At 39.8% G+C, this 17,842-nt stretch overlaps 1 protein-coding gene across 13 annotated transcripts in view; it reads left to right on the top strand.

Annotated features, from left to right (window-relative positions):
- The window catches only part of LOC142155213 (protein prune homolog 2), a 132,032-nt gene that overhangs the window by 51,376 nt on the left and 62,814 nt on the right, over nucleotides 1-17,842 (top strand). For all 13 annotated transcript variants that reach the window (XR_012691717.1, XM_075211016.1, XM_075211017.1 and 10 more), the window contains one exon: nucleotides 4,951-5,151. Coding sequence is in view for 12 of the 13 variants with exons in the window: in XM_075211016.1 (XP_075067117.1) it covers nucleotides 4,951-5,151 (201 nt within the window). In the remaining variant the exon portion in view is untranslated. The remainder of the gene's footprint in view (nucleotides 1-4,950; nucleotides 5,152-17,842) is intronic.

Below are 17,842 nucleotides of genomic sequence, written 5' to 3'. Positions count from 1 at the left end.
ATCTTTGACTTATAAGGCGCCACAAAGGGTCTGCAGTGCCGTACATTACATATACGAGAAAACAGAACCAAGACACAACATGATACACAAATATATACAAACACAGGTGATATGGTAAAGCAAATCAGATTATATCTGACAGATAGTGAAAGGGATGGTAGAAATCAGCAAGAAGAAGGCCGAAGCTTAAAAAAAACAGGGAAAACAGGGCTAGCGAAGCAGGCCAAGAGGTACAGAGGGTGAAGGAACAGTAGAAGGAGCACACAAGGAAAGAGGGCCCTGCTCATGAAAGCTAACAACCTAAAGGGAAGGGGGAGACACAAATAAGGTGGTACTAACTAGGGGAGAGAGCCAGGACAAGAGAGTTAGGAGGACTGATAGACTTGAATAAAGAAATGAGTCTTAAGGGCAATTACCTCACTAGTTAGAAGCTACATATGACAGTGGTTTGGTTTTGCATATGTTGCAAAACCAAACCACTTGTCACATTTTAGCCTCTGAGTGTACATAATTTTAACTGTTTTTTAGTGATATCTGAAGCATAGATGTGAGTGTAGGGACTCGCAAAATATGAGGACCCTTAATGTTGGCTTGTGAGTATAAATGTTTGATCAAATTATGAACCAAAACCTCATATTTCTATTGTGCTGAATATGTTCAGATTTGTACAAGTGCGGATAAGTGCTGGCAACCACTAATTTTATTTTCTTCTGGTTCTCTAGTTTATTTTCCATTTAGAAGCAAGGCAGTTTAATGTGGCAAAATGTGGCAGACTCGAATGTTTTTATCTTCCTCATTGACAGATAGGGATATATTATATGTTATATACTATATATTATACTATATTGGGCTAATATTGGCATCCGACTTACCACAACTTGGGGGGAGGATGAGGTCTGGCGTGAGCAAAATAAACTCCAAGACAAGTATCCTTGACTGTGGCAGGAGACCACAATGGATTTTCTCCGTATGTATATGGTATACATGTTCCCCTGCCATATACTGCACCACACATGAATTTATATGCTCAGTGGGCTAACTAAGGGGAGACAACTTCTCATGACACAGAATCTAAGGGGCATCTGTTATTCATCTGTGAAGTGGTAAATAGTAAATGGTGTGAAGGAGATGCCAGTACACCGGAAAAAGCATTGGGTCAAAGACATTTAAAAGGATAAAATGACACATCTTAGAAAAACTATTCCACAGCACGTAAATGACTATAGAGTTATTGAATGGGGTAGTTCCATTGATGTGTCCATGGACCAAAGTGAAATGGATGTTGTAAGAGAGGTCTAGATGCTTTTACAGGTAGATTCCAAAATGTTTGAGTGTCAGAAATCTAGGCTAAAACCAAGTATGTACTATTTAAAGCCAGTAAAAGTTAAGAAAACATTGATGGATGTAAAAGACCTGTCTCAGTAGCCAGGTAACAAGATAGGGATTGCCACTAAAAACATCAGATTCTGGACTTCATCCTTTTACGTCAATCCATATTTAATTTGCAACTGGCTTTACTTCCAAATAACAAATATTCCAATGTATTGTATGTACCATCATTGATAACCTAGGTCTTCAGTCTTCTTGTTTGTGTCCTAACCCTACACTACTTCATGAAAGACTGGGAAGAATATTAGTGAATGAGGATCCACATGGTTGAAATTCCTATATCAGCTGGTCCAGCAATTATAGAGCAAGTAGCTCTTAACCTGATGGGGGTTAATACTCTGCCTATTTCTTCAAGGGGAAAAAGTAAGTGATGTACATGATTTATCTCCCCCCACATTGGATGGGGAGAACATATATACTACATGGAGGCAGGGCCGGTGCTAGGGTCCTCGGCGCCCTAGGCACAATGTAAAAATCCTAGAACACACCTATTTTGTAAGTGATATCTATTAGTGTGTCAGATAAATAACATGAATGGTGCAGTCATTGCAATAAATTTATTGAAATAACTGCACCATTCATGTTATTTATCTGACCCACTAATAGAGATCACTTACAAAATAGGGGTGTTCTAGGTAATTGAGCGCAATTTACTTGTTATACAATTGTTTGGTACACAGGAAGGGATTCCTGATTCTTTGCTGCTCTTGCCGTATTGGAGTTGAGCGCAGCTCCTCCTTTTTACAATGTAAAAATCTGCCCCCCCGGCACAATGTAACAAAATCCCCCCCTGGAACAATGTAAAAAAAATCCCCCCTGGCACAATGTAAAAAACTCCCCCCCCGTCTTTTCTTACCTTGGCGCTGCTCCTCTCTGCCGGGTCCCGTCCCTCACTGAAACTGTCGGGCCGTGATGATGATGTCACGCCCGACAGTCAGTGAGTGGAGGGGAGGAGACAGAGCGCCCCATCAGCTGTTGGAGGGGAGAGCGGCGGTGGTGATCCATAGCCCCTCCCCCTCCCCCTGCGGCAGCCGTTTTAGGTATACTCAGCGGTCGCCGCACAGTTTTAAACTATAATAGTCATTGTTTTTTAATTTTGAGGCGCCCTGCAGAGCCCAGTGCCCTAGGCAACTGCCTAACCTTGCCTAATGGGAGCGCCGGGCCTGCATGGAGGGGGGTTCCGTTAGTGTTAGCACAGGTGGGCCACCTGGTTGGTATCTGGACAAGTATTATTAAGTAATCTTTCAGTTCTGTTTGCACAGCCCCTTTACATCAATATGGGGTAAACTTTGGAAATGGATGCACCCATTACAAACATACTAGAAAATACAGTTCCTGTCAGTCTTTAAACTGCTCTGATCAGAAAAAAATTGTCAAAAATGAAACCTCTGTTTTATAAACGACTTTCTCTCAGATATGGATGATATAACAAAAAAGGTTAACAAAATATTCACCCTATACAATATATATCTGCACAACATGTGTCACTTACGTTATTACTAAATGAAAACATGGGTTTATATAGGAATATTGCTGGAAAGCTTAACTATACTGGGTGTCATCATCATTTTAAGAAAACAAAATGAATGGTATAAAGTAATACATAGCATACTGGCTCCTAATAACTGTTAATAATAATTTGCAGATTTCCCAGCAGCTGTCATCTGTATAATGCTAAGTAGATTAGAACTTATAACTGCTGCATGCAATAAGGCTGTGTACACACATTACTCAACTTATCTCATTGCTATAACGCCACTGACAATTATGTGTGAATTCTTGAAAGCTAATCTGCTCAATATATGTATTATGCAAAGTTGTAATTTATGTCTTTTGCTGTCTTAGTTTGGTTAAAAGGAATGAACCACAGATAGTGGGATCTTCTATCAGAATGCCCAGGGCTTTCTCCATAATTTGGAACAACACTTCGCCTACTAATATATATAAAAATTACACATCATTTAAAAATACTGTCAAAATCATGTGCACTCACTGTTAGAAGCTACCTATGACAAGTAGATGATTTTGCCAATGCCAGGCTGACAGTACTAGAGCATATTCGGCATTTTTGCTGAATCCAGCTCACATCATCATCAGGACGGATCTTGCACCAGGGGTGAAGCAGTGACAGCAGATACACATCTATATAAGTGTAAGCATTAACACACCATTACTGTACTTGGGCTATGTATAGTGAGGCACTACATAAAGAGACGCTGCAACTGGAAAATACGTGCATGCAGACTGAGATGTACTCCTTTGTACTGCATTTGTGCAGTAAGGAAAATCATATTTTGTACTTCTGTGTTGGACTTATAGCAAACTCATTATGAGTCCCATTATGTCCATAAGTTTTAGTAGAACAGCTGATCTGCGATCTCCCCTGTTGTGATGAGTGAATGCTGCCTATATGTCAAAATGAGGGAAAAATTTAATCCTTCTAAATATATAACAAAAGTATTGCAAACTGAACATCTATCTTCATATATGCACACATTAATACTCACCTTGTCTCATTGCTGGAACAGCCCTGATAAATATGTATGAATTGATGAAAGCTAAGTTTTGCAATACATGTATTACGTAAATCTGTACTTTATGTCAGTTGGTGTTGTTTTTATCATTTTATATTTCCTTTCAAAGCCTTTGTTTGGTTGAAAGGAATGAATCACAGATAGTGAGATCTTCTATCAGAATGCTCAGGGTTTTCTTCATAGTTTGAAAAACCTTGCCTACTAAAATAGATAAACATGATACCTGTCCCTAGGCATTCCCGTTCCCTCCCACCCTGTGTAGCAGCACACCTCTCATTGGGGATGCATAGGATAAAATGTACTGGTACCCTTTGCCACCAATCTATTATTAGAATTCTATTCTTATTATAGTACACTTTAGGAAGTAAAAGCATTTCAACATGTCTGTTTGTATGAGAGAACACCAGCAATATTTAATTGCTTTTGGATTTTCTGGATACCGAGACCCCAGATAAAAGATTCCATACCAGTATAACTAATACTTCTTCATAAAGAGAATCCTAAAAAACATTTTTGACCTTTATTAAATGATTAAATGTTACTATTAATCTCCAATAAGGGGATATCACTGAAACTTGAGCCTTTGAGTAGTGTCATGTAATTCAATGATAATGTGCAATTATGAATTAAGTTAAGTGAGTGAAGACTAATCCCAAGATTGACAATGAGACGCAAGGGGCTAAATTATATCATTGTGTCTTGTAGTCAGGGAAGTAGTATCATAGAAGTAGGAAAACTCATGTTATATGTATTAAGAATTCTTATTAATAAAAGCAGGTTTAGTTATATTGCTTTCAGTGTGTGGTGTGTTTGGTCACATACACTGTGAAACTATATTTATGTACTTATGTATATTTATGCTCTCTTTTTTTATACCACTGTGCTGAAGTTCCACCAACCACCTTTATAGATCTAAATTTGAGGTGTCTTGGATATGTTAAATATAGTTTGACTAATTTCATAAATAAATCAGATGTTACATTTTTATAGTACATTAAACATTATTTCTAATTTCTTTCATTTCTAGAACCTCCAAATTCATTGGATCTGAATGGCTCCCAGGCCAGAAAAATCAAACTCACAGCTCCTAACATTAACCTGTCTCTGGACCACAGTGAAGGTTCCATCCTGTCTGATGATAACCTTGACACCCCGGATGAGCTAGACATTAATGTAGATGATCTTGATACTCCAGATGAAGCTGATTCCTTTGACTATACTGGAAATGGTAAGACCATAACCTGACTACTTTCATACTGTTTTCCAACAGCTTTGTTGTCCTTATCAATATCCCACAAAGCCCTTGATTGATATTTGTTTGTTCAGATTCACATACTGCGCACCACAGTGTATATATATTCATCAGTATGCAGATTTTGTTGCATTATACACTTACACCTATTTATTTATTAATTACTGGCAAGGGAATATTCTCTCATGTGTATATGAAAGTGCATTACATTATCAGATTGTGTGCAAATAGGGAAATGCAGAAGTCACACCTCTACACTTTTTTGTGCATAATTATACACATGTTACTTATGACTAGAGATGCTCACTGACCCCCGTGTTTTGGTTTTGGTTTTGGATCTGGATTACAATCGTGTTTTGATTTTGGTTTTGCCAAACCGCCCTTGCGTGTTTTGGTTTTGTTTGGTTTGGTCTTGCAATTTTGTTTAAAAATCAATGTTTTTGGGCATAATATAACCGGATTTAGTGCTCCACCTGTTTCTTGGATAAGTAATGTAATTGTAAAGCTAATAAATTATGAAAAAAACAGTTTAATTCCTGGTAGGCCGTCATTAACTCTACACACAAACCAGATTGTCTTCCTCTCCATCTATGCATATTGGAAATGCAGTCATAGTCTTTGGGTGTATATTACACCCTACACTTATAGTTAAATATCTAAAGAAATGGACAAAGGCAGTTTGGTTTCTGTCTCTCTAGGCCCCCCCACACTTGTAGAAAATACTAAAAAATTCAGCCATTATAGACTGTACAATATAAATTGAATGGACAAAGGCAGTTTGGTTTCTGTCTCTCTAGGCCCCCCTCCACTTGTTGAAAATACTAAAAAATTTCAGCCGTTATAGACTGTACAATATAAATAGAAATGGACAAAGGCAGTTTGGTATTTGTCTGCATCAGACACCCTCTCCACAAGGAGTAAAATAGAAAACTATTCAGCCGTCATAGACTCTAGAATATAAATAGAAATTGAGAAAGGCAATTTGGTATCAGTCTGCATCATCCTCATCAACATCATCATTCGCGCCCTCGTCGCCTACACAAATGTCCCCCTCATCCTCTTCTAATTCCAAAGTGGCATCCTCAATTTGTGTATCACTGGCTACACTCAGGCTGTTCAGGCACACATCAGCAGATCTGCTGAAAGGGCCCTTCTTTATGGGTACACTAACAGGATGCTCACGATTAGACATACCACTGGTGGATGGACTCTCCACAGGGAATGGTGTAATTTCTGATTCAGAGCAAACGTTATCCTCTAATGCCTTACTGTTTTCTTGCAGTTCAGCTTTCATGCGTAACAGTAATTGTGCACCACTTTTAGACTCCAAATTACTTGGTCTTGCTTGGTCACGAGTGACCGTACAAAAAGAAGGCTCAGTAACATTTTTAGATTTGTCACTAATAGAGAAAGGTGAAGGCCTCATTCTTTCTTTGCCACTGCATGTGTAGAATGGCATGTTGGCAATTTTTTTTTATCAGCACTTAACTTTTCCTCAGTTACACTTCTTTTTCGCTTCAACACGGTAAATTTTTTTTTGGTGTGTGTTTTTTTTCCTGATTTAAAAAGCATATGTACTTTTACATAGGCTTTACCAGATGACGTACTGGGAACACTACCATCAGGACTGGTGCCAGCACCTGCTTGCTGATTCTGCTCATATGTGGACTGCTTTGAATCCATTTTAATGAGCCCAAAGCACTTGTAGTGCAAACTTTTTTATAGATACTGCTTCTAAATATGACTTTTGGCAGCCATAAAAATTATTGTTTCACACTGGGGAATATGGGACACTGCAAAGCACTTGTAGTGCAAAATATTGTATAAATACTGCTGCTAAATATGACTTTTGGCAGCCAGAAAAAATTATTGTTTCACACTGGAAAATATGGGATACCCCAAAGCACTTGTAGTGCAAAAAATTGTATAGATACTTCTGATCAATATGACTTTTGACAGCCAGAACAATTATTGTTTCACACTGGGGAATATGGGACACCCCAAAGCACTTGTAGTGCAAAAAAATGTATAGATACTGCTGATAAATATCACTTTTGACAGCCAGAAAAATTAGTGTTTCACACTGGGGAATATTGGACATCACAAAGCACTTGTAGTGCAAAATATTGTATAAATACTGCTGCTAAATATGACTTTTGACAGCCAGAAAAATTATTGTTTCACACTGGGGAATATGGGACACCCCAAAGCACTTGTAGTGCAAAATATTGAAAAAAAAAAAGCCTCCTCTTTCCTCCTCTCTTCCTGCTCTAACAATTGCTAATAGAATTGGAATTAATAATAGAATTGAATAGATTAGAATTGAATTGAAATAATAATACAAAGAATAAGGTGTACAATTATTGCTCTGTCTCTGCTCTAATACAGCCTGTGACCTAACCCTGCTCTGTCCATCTGTCAAATGGTGATGGATTGCTGTGTAGGCGGGTATTTATGCTTTTCAAATATCGCGAGAATCGAACTCTGAGATTCAACTACGTCATGATGAAAAAACAGCCAGTATTTAACTTATGTGAAAAACAGAATTCTAATTTGCACCCCTCGCATTGTAACATGGTTTTGTCCAGGAGACTGAAATAAAAAGTTTCTTAAGTTAAGATCCTTAATGAATCAGGCCCTATATTATTAACAGGTGACATTAATTGAATCTTTATCTGTGCGTTCTTTTGTGACTTGATATGTCACATACATATTAGTCGTCTTCTGCAGTGTATTGTCTGTTAGAGCAGAGCCAAGCTAGACCCATATTCATCAACAGACGTATCTTCATATTCACTCCTTGTTGAATATGGACGTGCGTATGCCAGATGTATGGGAGTTTTAAAAAAAACAAAACATTATGTTCGCTAAGCATACTTTGAATCAGGCCCTTTGTGTCCTACTTCTACAGGGAACATAAGATGATCTAAATGCACGTAACTCTATTCAGTGTGCATAGTCTGTTTTATAACAGTGACAGGCATACGTCAGTGGGTATTTGTTTCCACTTAGTATGCACCAGCCAGATGATTTTCGATTCAGTTGGTTACCTAAAACATAGTGAGACCATGAAATGCCATAATATCCAATCAATAAATCCAACATGCCTCTTTTAGTAATAATAATTGGTTTTGATCATCCTACTACGGAAAGGGGGTGATCAAAACAAAGTACTGTTACAAAAAGAGGCATGTTGGATTTATCAATTGGAGTCTATGGCACCTCATAGTCTCAATGAAGATTTTTTATGCTCCTTCCCTCATGACTAGGACACGGCAAATGCACAGGTGTCATGTCAGGACGACGAATGTACAGAGCGATCGCTTGATGGAAATAAGCAGAAATTGACAGTCATCAGTAAGGTGTGGCAAATACAACCTGTACTTGCATATGAAATACATAAAAAACAATGTCAAAGAAAACAAAAGTCCCCAACCTATCTTGCAAGTATAGATATATAATAAAGAGACACAACCAATGTGATTATACAGTAATTATAAAAAGAGCATGTATCAGTCTCAATAAGTAACTATTTTACAGTATAAATGTATTAACATCCAAATCCAGAAAAATATACCTGCACAAGAAAGGAATTGTACCCCACAATAATTTGGTAATTTTATAATAATATTTGTTACTGTATTGTACTTATACCTACAGTTTAAATTATGTGGAATGCCCTCCTGGATACGAATTGCAAATTACAGAAAAAAAAGAAGTCTAAGTTTGTTCAGATATGGGGCGCTCTGCTTCCAACATAATACTAATTCACTATTAATATTCCATATTTTATTATTATTTGTTAAATTACCAATAATCTATATCTCACAAATCCCCAATACATTTTCTTGTGTAAAATATCATCTGTTTGATTAGTTGAAATATAGTGAATAAAGTTAAAGTTACAAAGATATGCCTAAAAATTGAAATGAAAAGAAAGTGAGGGCCCCTTATTTTATTATCAGAATGTTTACTAAAATTCTCTTATATTTTATGTGAGTGTCATTGTTTATTCGTATATTTCTAGAACCAAACTTGTTTCTAACTGCATTCTTCTTGTACCAGACCTAGTATGATATATGATTCAGCTATACCACATGAATAAATTTAGTGTTTAGTTATTACAGGCAGGTTTAATAATTAAATTCCATTGTGTGTGGTATATCATGCCAGTTTCCATGGTTACATGAGCACAGTACAGTATTTCAAAATCTTGTTTAATTTGCGAAAAGGTTTTACTCACTATGTGCATTCATTACATACTTTTTTTATCGGTGTGTTGTCATAAATTGTTCAGTCATAAATATAATTATCCAGTTCCCACCCATGTGTTCCGCATTCCTATTAATGTATCTGTGTATCACATATTAACACTTTATCATTCTGATAAAGTATTGATGCTTAATATTCCATAGTCTAATATAATTGGATTCACATGTCTCCTCACTATGCCCTATGTATATTTCACCTGTTGCTTTTTCAGTGGCTGCAAAAATGAAAATTAGCATAATAAGAGTGCGATGCCAAGGCTTTGGTAATAAAGTCAGCACTGTGGCAAAGTGGTTAGCATTACCCTCTAACAGCACTGGGTCACGGCTCTATCTGTGTGGCGTTTGTAAGATCTCTCTGTGTTTGCATGGGTTCCCTCCAGGTACTCTGTTTTCCTCCCACACAGTCCAAAAATATTCTGGTAAGTTAATGGGCTGCTAACAAAAATTGTCTGCAGTGTGTGGTAGAGAATGTAGACAGTAGGTTCCAAGGGGGCAGGAAGTGATGTGAATGATTCCACTAACAGAATAGGAGCTGAGCCTGACCAATATGGTTGACTCACCCTCTGCAACAATGTGAAGTACATTGAGTCCTAAAGGGAGAAAGGCACTATATAAATAATTATAATTATTATATGATCTCTAGCTTCACTGTGTGGGTTAAAGCCAATGTGATCTATATGGACCTGTCACAGGAGATGAGCAGTAAGTCTAGAGGCTAAGATTTTGGCCAGTGGTTTCATATTAGTGTTATTTAGGGATATAGGTCTATAGCTGGCACCACCATACTGCATCCATTTCCACCAGGATCTCAGCGTGCTTCATTAATCCATTAAACAATCTAATAAATATAGAGTTTGAGAACCCTTTACGTTCTCTGTAGTTTATGCTAGACAAACCATATTAGCCATGTGACTTATTAGTGTAATGGGATTTAATAGCACTCTAAACTTGTACTGTAATGTATGTGCCACGGGCCTGTGATGCTTCATCTGTTCCATTAGGCAGGTTGCAATAGTCCAGATAAGTGCAGTGTATGTGCTGAATATATGGATTCATTGTAAACACTAATAAACTTAAAGGGGGAAATTTAGTAAACTTCGCTTTTCTCTGCGATTTACAAACTGCCGTACAACACGTGTAGTTTTCGACTCTAAACCACACAATTTACTATTGTGCAGTGGTAGTTTGTGAACACCTAAACTTCACTAACATGCAGGAAAAAAGGTGTTTTTTTTCTAAATGGCCAGATAGCTCAAACTGCATATGTCTTGTGCTATCTGGCCATTCAGAAGATAAGAGGAGGCATAATAGACATACTAATAATAAAGGCAATCTTTATTTATTGGTTAAAGGGGACAAATTCATTATTATTTATCTTCTGGGGGCATTACTAGCTTATGAATATATAAAAGAGGCAATATTTTATGAATGCATAAAGGGGGCAATATTATATTATGAATATATTAAGGGGGAGCTATTGAGGGGGCAACACTTATACTGAAAGATGGGCACCTTTTATACTGCACACTTGTGGCACTACACTGTCAGCCTTTTATAGCCATATTGATTTTTCATCTAATATATTTTAGCTATATTACAGCAGTAAAGATAAACAGGTAAATGATTAATTGAAAACTTAACCATGAGTTGTAAACCTGATTCACAGTAAAATGTTTAAATACATATTGCCCAATTAATCAGATGATTTCCAAGCACTGCTACTGCTATTGTTTTATGGTTAAGAACAACATTTTAACTTATGAGCTTTGGATGTGGGAAGAGCTCTAGTGTTATCAGCACAGGGCTGGGTACACTTGGGGGGTGAGTGGGGGGGGGGGGCGCATTCCCTCTAGGGAACACATTACCTCTTGGGATTATGGCAGGGGGACACTACCCTGTGGATTTCTCTATTATTGAGCCACCAGCCCAGGTTGGAAAAGCTTTGTGCTTGTAGTAGTAAAATCAGGGATACCCCACTCTTTTTGTCCCCCTGATTTTGCTAGTGCCAGCCTAGACTCCCAGCAGTAGGGTTGATTCAGCTGTTCTTTTATATTTCTTAGTTTTTTGGGTTTTAAATATAGTGATATATGTCAACATTTTGACTGTCTACTTTACAACCCTGTCTACATTTTACATGTTGACATTTTAACTGTGTAGACATTATGAACATGTACACATTCTGACTATCAACCTTTTAGCTGTGTTGACCTTATGACTGTCAACAGTTTGGTATAGACATTTTCACTGTAGACATTTTCACTGTCGACTTTTCAACTACAGTCATGGCCAAAAGTTTTGAGAATGATACAAATATTATTTTTCACAAAGAGCGCTACCTAGGTTTTTATGATTCCAATTTTCATATACTCCAGAATGTCTTGAAGAGTGATCAAATGAATTGCAATTAATTTCAAAGTCCCTCTTTGCCATGACAATGAACTTTATCCCAATAACAACATTCCACTGCATTTTCAGCCCTGCCACAAAAGGACCAGCTGACATCAGGTCAGTGATTCTCTCGTTAACACAGGTGAGAGTATTGACGAGGTCAGGCTGGAGATCACACTATCATGCTGATTGAGTTAGAATAACAGACTGGAAGCTTTAAATGAGGGTGGTGCTTGAAATCATTGTTCTTCCTCTGTTAACCATGGTTACCTGCAAAGAAACATGTGCAGTCATCATTGCTTTGCACAAAAAGGGCTTCACAGGCAAGGATATTGCTGCTAATAAAATTGCACCTAAATCAACCATTTATTGGATCATCAAAAACTTCAAGGAGAGAGGTTCAATAGTTCTGAAGAAGACTTCAGGACACCCAAGAACGTCCAGCAAGCGCCAGGACCATCTCCTAAACTTAATTCAGCTGCGGGATCAGGGCACCACCAGTGCAGAGCTTGCTTCAGTTACCTGTAGCTTCCACCTTTTTATCTATATTTGTGTTACCTATTCCACGATCAAGACCTGTGGCAGACTCACAGTATATTGCGCATCATCATCAATCCTTCTTCAAGGCTATACTGCCTCTCAGGACCTCAGCGCTCCAGTTACCTGCAGTTCCACCTTTCCATTATATTTGTGTTATCTATTCCACGATCAAGATCTGTGACTAATCTGCAGAGCATTATATATCATCATCGATCCTGTTTCTATACTATCCACCAGGATCTCAGCGCTCCTGTGCTCTACAGCTCACCGCCTCTTCCTTTAATCATCATCATCACCATCACCATTTATTTATATAGCGCCACTGATTCTGCAGCGCCACTGATTCTGCAGCGCCGCTGTACAGAGAACTCATTCACATCAGTCCCTGCCCATTGGAGCTTACAGTCTAAATTCCCTAACACACACACAGACGACGGAGAGAGAGAGTGTCTAGGGTCAATTTTGATAGCAGCCAATTAAACTATTAGTATGTTTTTGGAGTGTGGGAGAAAACCGGAGCACCTGGAGGAAACCCACACAAACACGGGGAAAACATACAAACTCCTCACAGATAAGGCTATGGTCGGGAATTGAACTCTTGACCTCAGCGCTATGAGGCAGAAGTGCTAACCACTAAGCCACAGTGCTGCCCCTTTAGTTTGAGTCTTCTATCTCTCAACCCTGATTGCGTCCTGTTCCTCAAAACACTGCGCATCAGCTCAAATCATGTGCTCCATTACCTACTAGGATCTCCATGCTCCAGTGCTCTGTTACCATTCCATCTTGTTCCTCAGATCTATCTACTTGCCTTCCAGTGTTCCAGCTCAGTCTCTCATCTCATCTGTTTCCGGGTTGTCGTACCCTGCTCTGTGCCTCCTAGGGGTCCGCAACCTGCAGTTAGAGAGCAGCCAAGCCCATATCCCCTTGTGGGGATCCCTGGTAAATACCTCTCTTTCTGTTAGACTCTGCACCTCTGGGAGGTTAGTCACCACCTGTGCAGGGTTCCAGGTCTATTCAAACATCTGATGCTGTGACACCTGGTGTCAAGAAGGCCAGCAAAGAAGCCACTTCTCTCCAGGAAAAACATTAAGGACAGACTGATATTCTGCAAAAGGTACAGGGATTGGACTGGGGTAAAGTTATTTTCTCTGATAAATCCCCTTTTAGATTGTTTGGGGCATCTGGAAAAACGCTTGTCCGGAGAAGGAAAGGTAAGCGCTACCATCAGTCCTGTGTCATGCCAACAGTAAAGCATCCTGAGACCATTCATGTGTGGGGTTGCTTCTCTGCCAAGGGTGTGGCCTCACTCATAATTTTGCCTAAGAACACAGTCATGAATAAAGAATGGTACCAAAATATCCTCCAAGAGCAACTTCTTCCAACCATCCAAGAACAGTTTGGTGATGAACAATGCTTTTTCCAACATGATGGAGCATAAGGAAAAAGGGATAACTAAGTGGCTCGGGGATCAAAACATCAAAATTTTGGGTCCATGACCAGGAAACTCCCCAGACCTTAATCATATTGAGAACTTGTGGTGAATCCTCAAGAGGCAGGTGACAAACAAAAACCCACAAATTCTGACAAACTCCAAGCATTGATTAGGCAAGAATGGGCAGCCATCAGTCAGTATGTGGTCCAGAAGTTGATTAACAGCATGCCAGGGCGAATTGAAGAGGTATTCAAAAAGAAGGGTCAACTGCAAATATTGACTCTTTGAATAAACTTAATGTAATTGTCAATAAAAGCCTTTAACACTAGTGAAATGATTGTACTTTTACTCCAGTATATCATAGCAACATCTAACAAAAAGATCTAAAAATACTGAAACAGCAACCTTTGTGAAAACCAATACTTGTGTCATTTTCAAAACTTTTGCCCATGATTGTACATCCCGGAAAATCAGGAACATGTACAAAATAATAATATTATAGCATGATTTACTACTGGCTTATTAGACAGTATTAAACAATTTGTTTGCAAAGAGAGCATCATGGAGAACTACTCTAAATTGCATGGTGAGACATGATTGGGTCTCATTTCCCTGGTGTAAACCAATGCACTTTTTCTTAAAATGTTACTTAAAGGCACAAACGCTACAATCTAGTTACATTTGTATACATAACAATTCACTTAGGAGTATCTTTAAAAGGCAGTTAAGCTAATTTAGAGTTTGGTGGAAATTTTGTCTTTGTGATTCATAGGGGGGTATTCAATTGTTCCTCCGGCCGCCAGAAAAACGAGCGCGTTAAAACTATTACCGTTTATACGGTAATATTGCGCACAAAAACCGTTAATACAGTAGTTCACTCGCTGAACTTCATCTCGCAGCTCCCTGAGAAATTCAGCGAGTAATTACCGTATAAACGGTAATAGGTTTAGAGCGCTCGTTTTTCCGGCCGCCGAAGGAACAATTGAATACCCCCCATACATTGTTCTTTGTCATTCGTACATTGTTTTTAGATAGTGTAATTAATTACCCACACACTTTTACATGTTTCCTTATAAAGCACGCCTACTCCTGTTGTTTTTACCACTTTAAATAAAATGGAACCATCACTGAGTTTTCTATGTTTATCAATATAGAAGATAGAATATCTGTGTGTAGCTGCATTAACTTCCATTACTGATCTCTTATATGTATATAAGTACCTTCCTAATACTTGTGTGTGCGTGTACCCCAGATTCCATTACAATTTCCACTTTGCAGCATTAGCTCAGCATTCCTATCTAGCGCAGCAATATCCAACTTCCTCAGAATAAACAATATTGTTAATCCCACTATTTATACCACAGATCCAAAATATTTCTCATAGTTGTGTACTCTCCCAGGATGTCTGGGAGACTCCCGAAATTCTGGGAGTCCTCCCGGACTCTCGGTAGGGCAGGGCAACCTCCCGGTTAGTGGACACTTCATTAGTTAAGTGACAGGGGCGGGACTTAGGACGCGATTCACGCATATTCGTGACCTCGCCCCCTGCTGTAAAAGACTACAAACTGTGATGTCAATTTAGGGGGCAGGGTCAATTGACGTGATTAGTTTAACCCCACCCCCTCGTGTCCACCTCCCTCCGGATCTCCTGGAGGCCAACTTGCCAAGGTTGGAAGGTATGACCTGTCTTGCTCAATACAATGTAACACACAATTCACCACATAACATACTATCCACCATATATACCACAGTCTCCATAACTTTATCATATTCAGTGTCACATAACACTCAATAGTCCCATATCCTCATATATATCACAGTCTCCATAACATGCTCCCATTATGCCACCAGCAATACTCGTGTAGAAGAAACAAAGGGGAAGGGGGGAAGTATGGGAAGAGTGTAAGGGGAATATGCCTGACACGTTCATGAGGGCTCCTGTTACGATTTTGATGCCTTAGTCAGTATTAGCAAAGGCTTACCTAGGGCGCGGAGTCTAACGGCCTTCCGGTCTTCACCAAGAACCACCGCAAGGTAGTGTGGGCTTAGCTGCCGAAGAACCGCAGGTCGCGGCCCCCAGATTAGCCTACTGACGTAAGGGAGAAAGTGATGGCAGGCAGACAAGAAAATAGACAATGCGGTGCAAGTACAGGCACTAACCGTTAATTCCAGGCGTAGTAGGTCTGGAACAGTAACCGGTAGATGCACGGAGGCAATGGGTGCGTGGCAGGATCCAGAGAATAATTGGTAACACAGCCGGGTCGGTACACAGAAGGTATCAGGTATACGGTGCCAGAGGGAGATCCAGAGAATAGTTGGTAACACAGCCGAGTCGGTACACAGAAGGTATCAAGTATGCGGTGCCAGAGGGAGATCCAGAGAATAGTTGGTAACACAGCTGAGTCGGTACACAGAAGATAGTCCAGTTGCGTAGTGCCAGGGATAAGCCAAAGAATAGTCAGTTCACAGCCAGGTAGATACACAGGAGTAGGAGGAATAGAGGGGTTAACAGGGAGCAGGTTCACAGGAGTCAGGACACAGGAACTGTAGCCAGGAACAGGAAACACATTGCTCTGACACAGGCAGCGTGTCAGAGCAGGGAAGATATAGGAGTTTGAATTCCCCGCCCAGGAGTCACATGATCAGCAGCAGAGAGAACCCGGAAGTGCGGCAGCGCTAACAGAAGAAGCGCTGAAGAGATGGACACCGCTGTCAGCTCCCGCTGACAGCGCAGCGGAACGGGAACAAGGTAAGTTCCTAACAGTACCCCCCCCCTTCAGGGGTGGCCTCCGGACAACCTATAAGGCTTTAGAGGGAACTTGGTATGGAATTTCTTCAACAAACTCGGAGCATGAAGGTCTCGTGCAGGAATCCAAGAACGCTCTTCAGGACCGTAACCTTTCCAGTCAACCAGGAACTGCAAGGAACCTCTGGAAATCCGAGAATCTAGAATCTCCTTCACCTCAAATTCCTGATCTGGTGCAGAAATAGCAGCAGGAGGTCTTCTTGAAGAGAAGAATTTGTTAACAACAAGTGGTTTGAGAAGGGAAATGTGGAAGACATTGGGAATCCTCAAGGTAGGGGGTAATTTTAATCTAAAGGCCACCGGATTAATGACCTCAATGATCTTGAAGGGACCGATAAATCGGGGAGCGAATTTCCTAGAAGGAACCAACAAGCGAAGATTCTTTGTAGACAACCACACTTTGTCACCAGGAGTAAGTAGTGGAGACGGTCTTCTTCTTTTGTCAAATGCTTTTTTACTGATGGCAGAGGTGTGAAGTAATTTGCGTTTGATAAGATCCCACCTAGACGAGAAGTCCGATAGAAGGGAATCCACTGCAGGAACCCCAGAAGCGGTTAACTCTTTGAAGGGTGGAACTTTAGGATGAAATCCCTGAAGAGCAAAAAAGGAGAAATGGAGGTAGAGTCGTGTGAATTATTATTGTGGGCGAATTCTGCCCAAGGTAATAAATCAACCCAATCATCATGTTTAGCTGAAATGAAACATCTGAGGAATTTCTCCAATTCTTGATTCGTCCTTTCCGTGAGACCATTACTTTGCGGATGATATGCAGAAGAGAAATTTAACTTAATTCCACAAAGACGAGAAAAGGCCCTCCAAAATCTTGCCACGAACTGAGTTCCTCGATCAGAAACGATAATATCTGGACAGCCATGTAGGCGTAAAATTTCTTTAATGAAGAGTTGAGCCAGAATAGGAGCAGAAGGGAGACCTTTCAATGCCACAAAATGAGCGGCTCGGGAAAAGCGATCGGTGACCACCCACACTACTGAGAACCCTCTGGAGGAGGGTAAATCTGTGATAAAATCCATGGAGAGATGACTCCAAGGTCGATCCGGAATTGGCAGAGGCTGCAGCAGACCGTATGGAGCTTGACGAGGAACTTTATTCTGGGCGCAAGTGGAACACGCCGTCACAAACTGTCGAACGTCCGAACGGATAGCCGGCCACCAATAACTACGGGAGATAAATTCCAAGGTCTTCTTTATACCGGCATGACCAGAAAAACGG

This window comes from Mixophyes fleayi, chromosome 1 (genome assembly GCF_038048845.1).
Source record: "Mixophyes fleayi isolate aMixFle1 chromosome 1, aMixFle1.hap1, whole genome shotgun sequence".
NCBI lineage: Eukaryota > Metazoa > Chordata > Amphibia > Anura > Limnodynastidae > Mixophyes > Mixophyes fleayi.
This window is presented reverse-complemented; position numbering and strand designations above follow the sequence as displayed.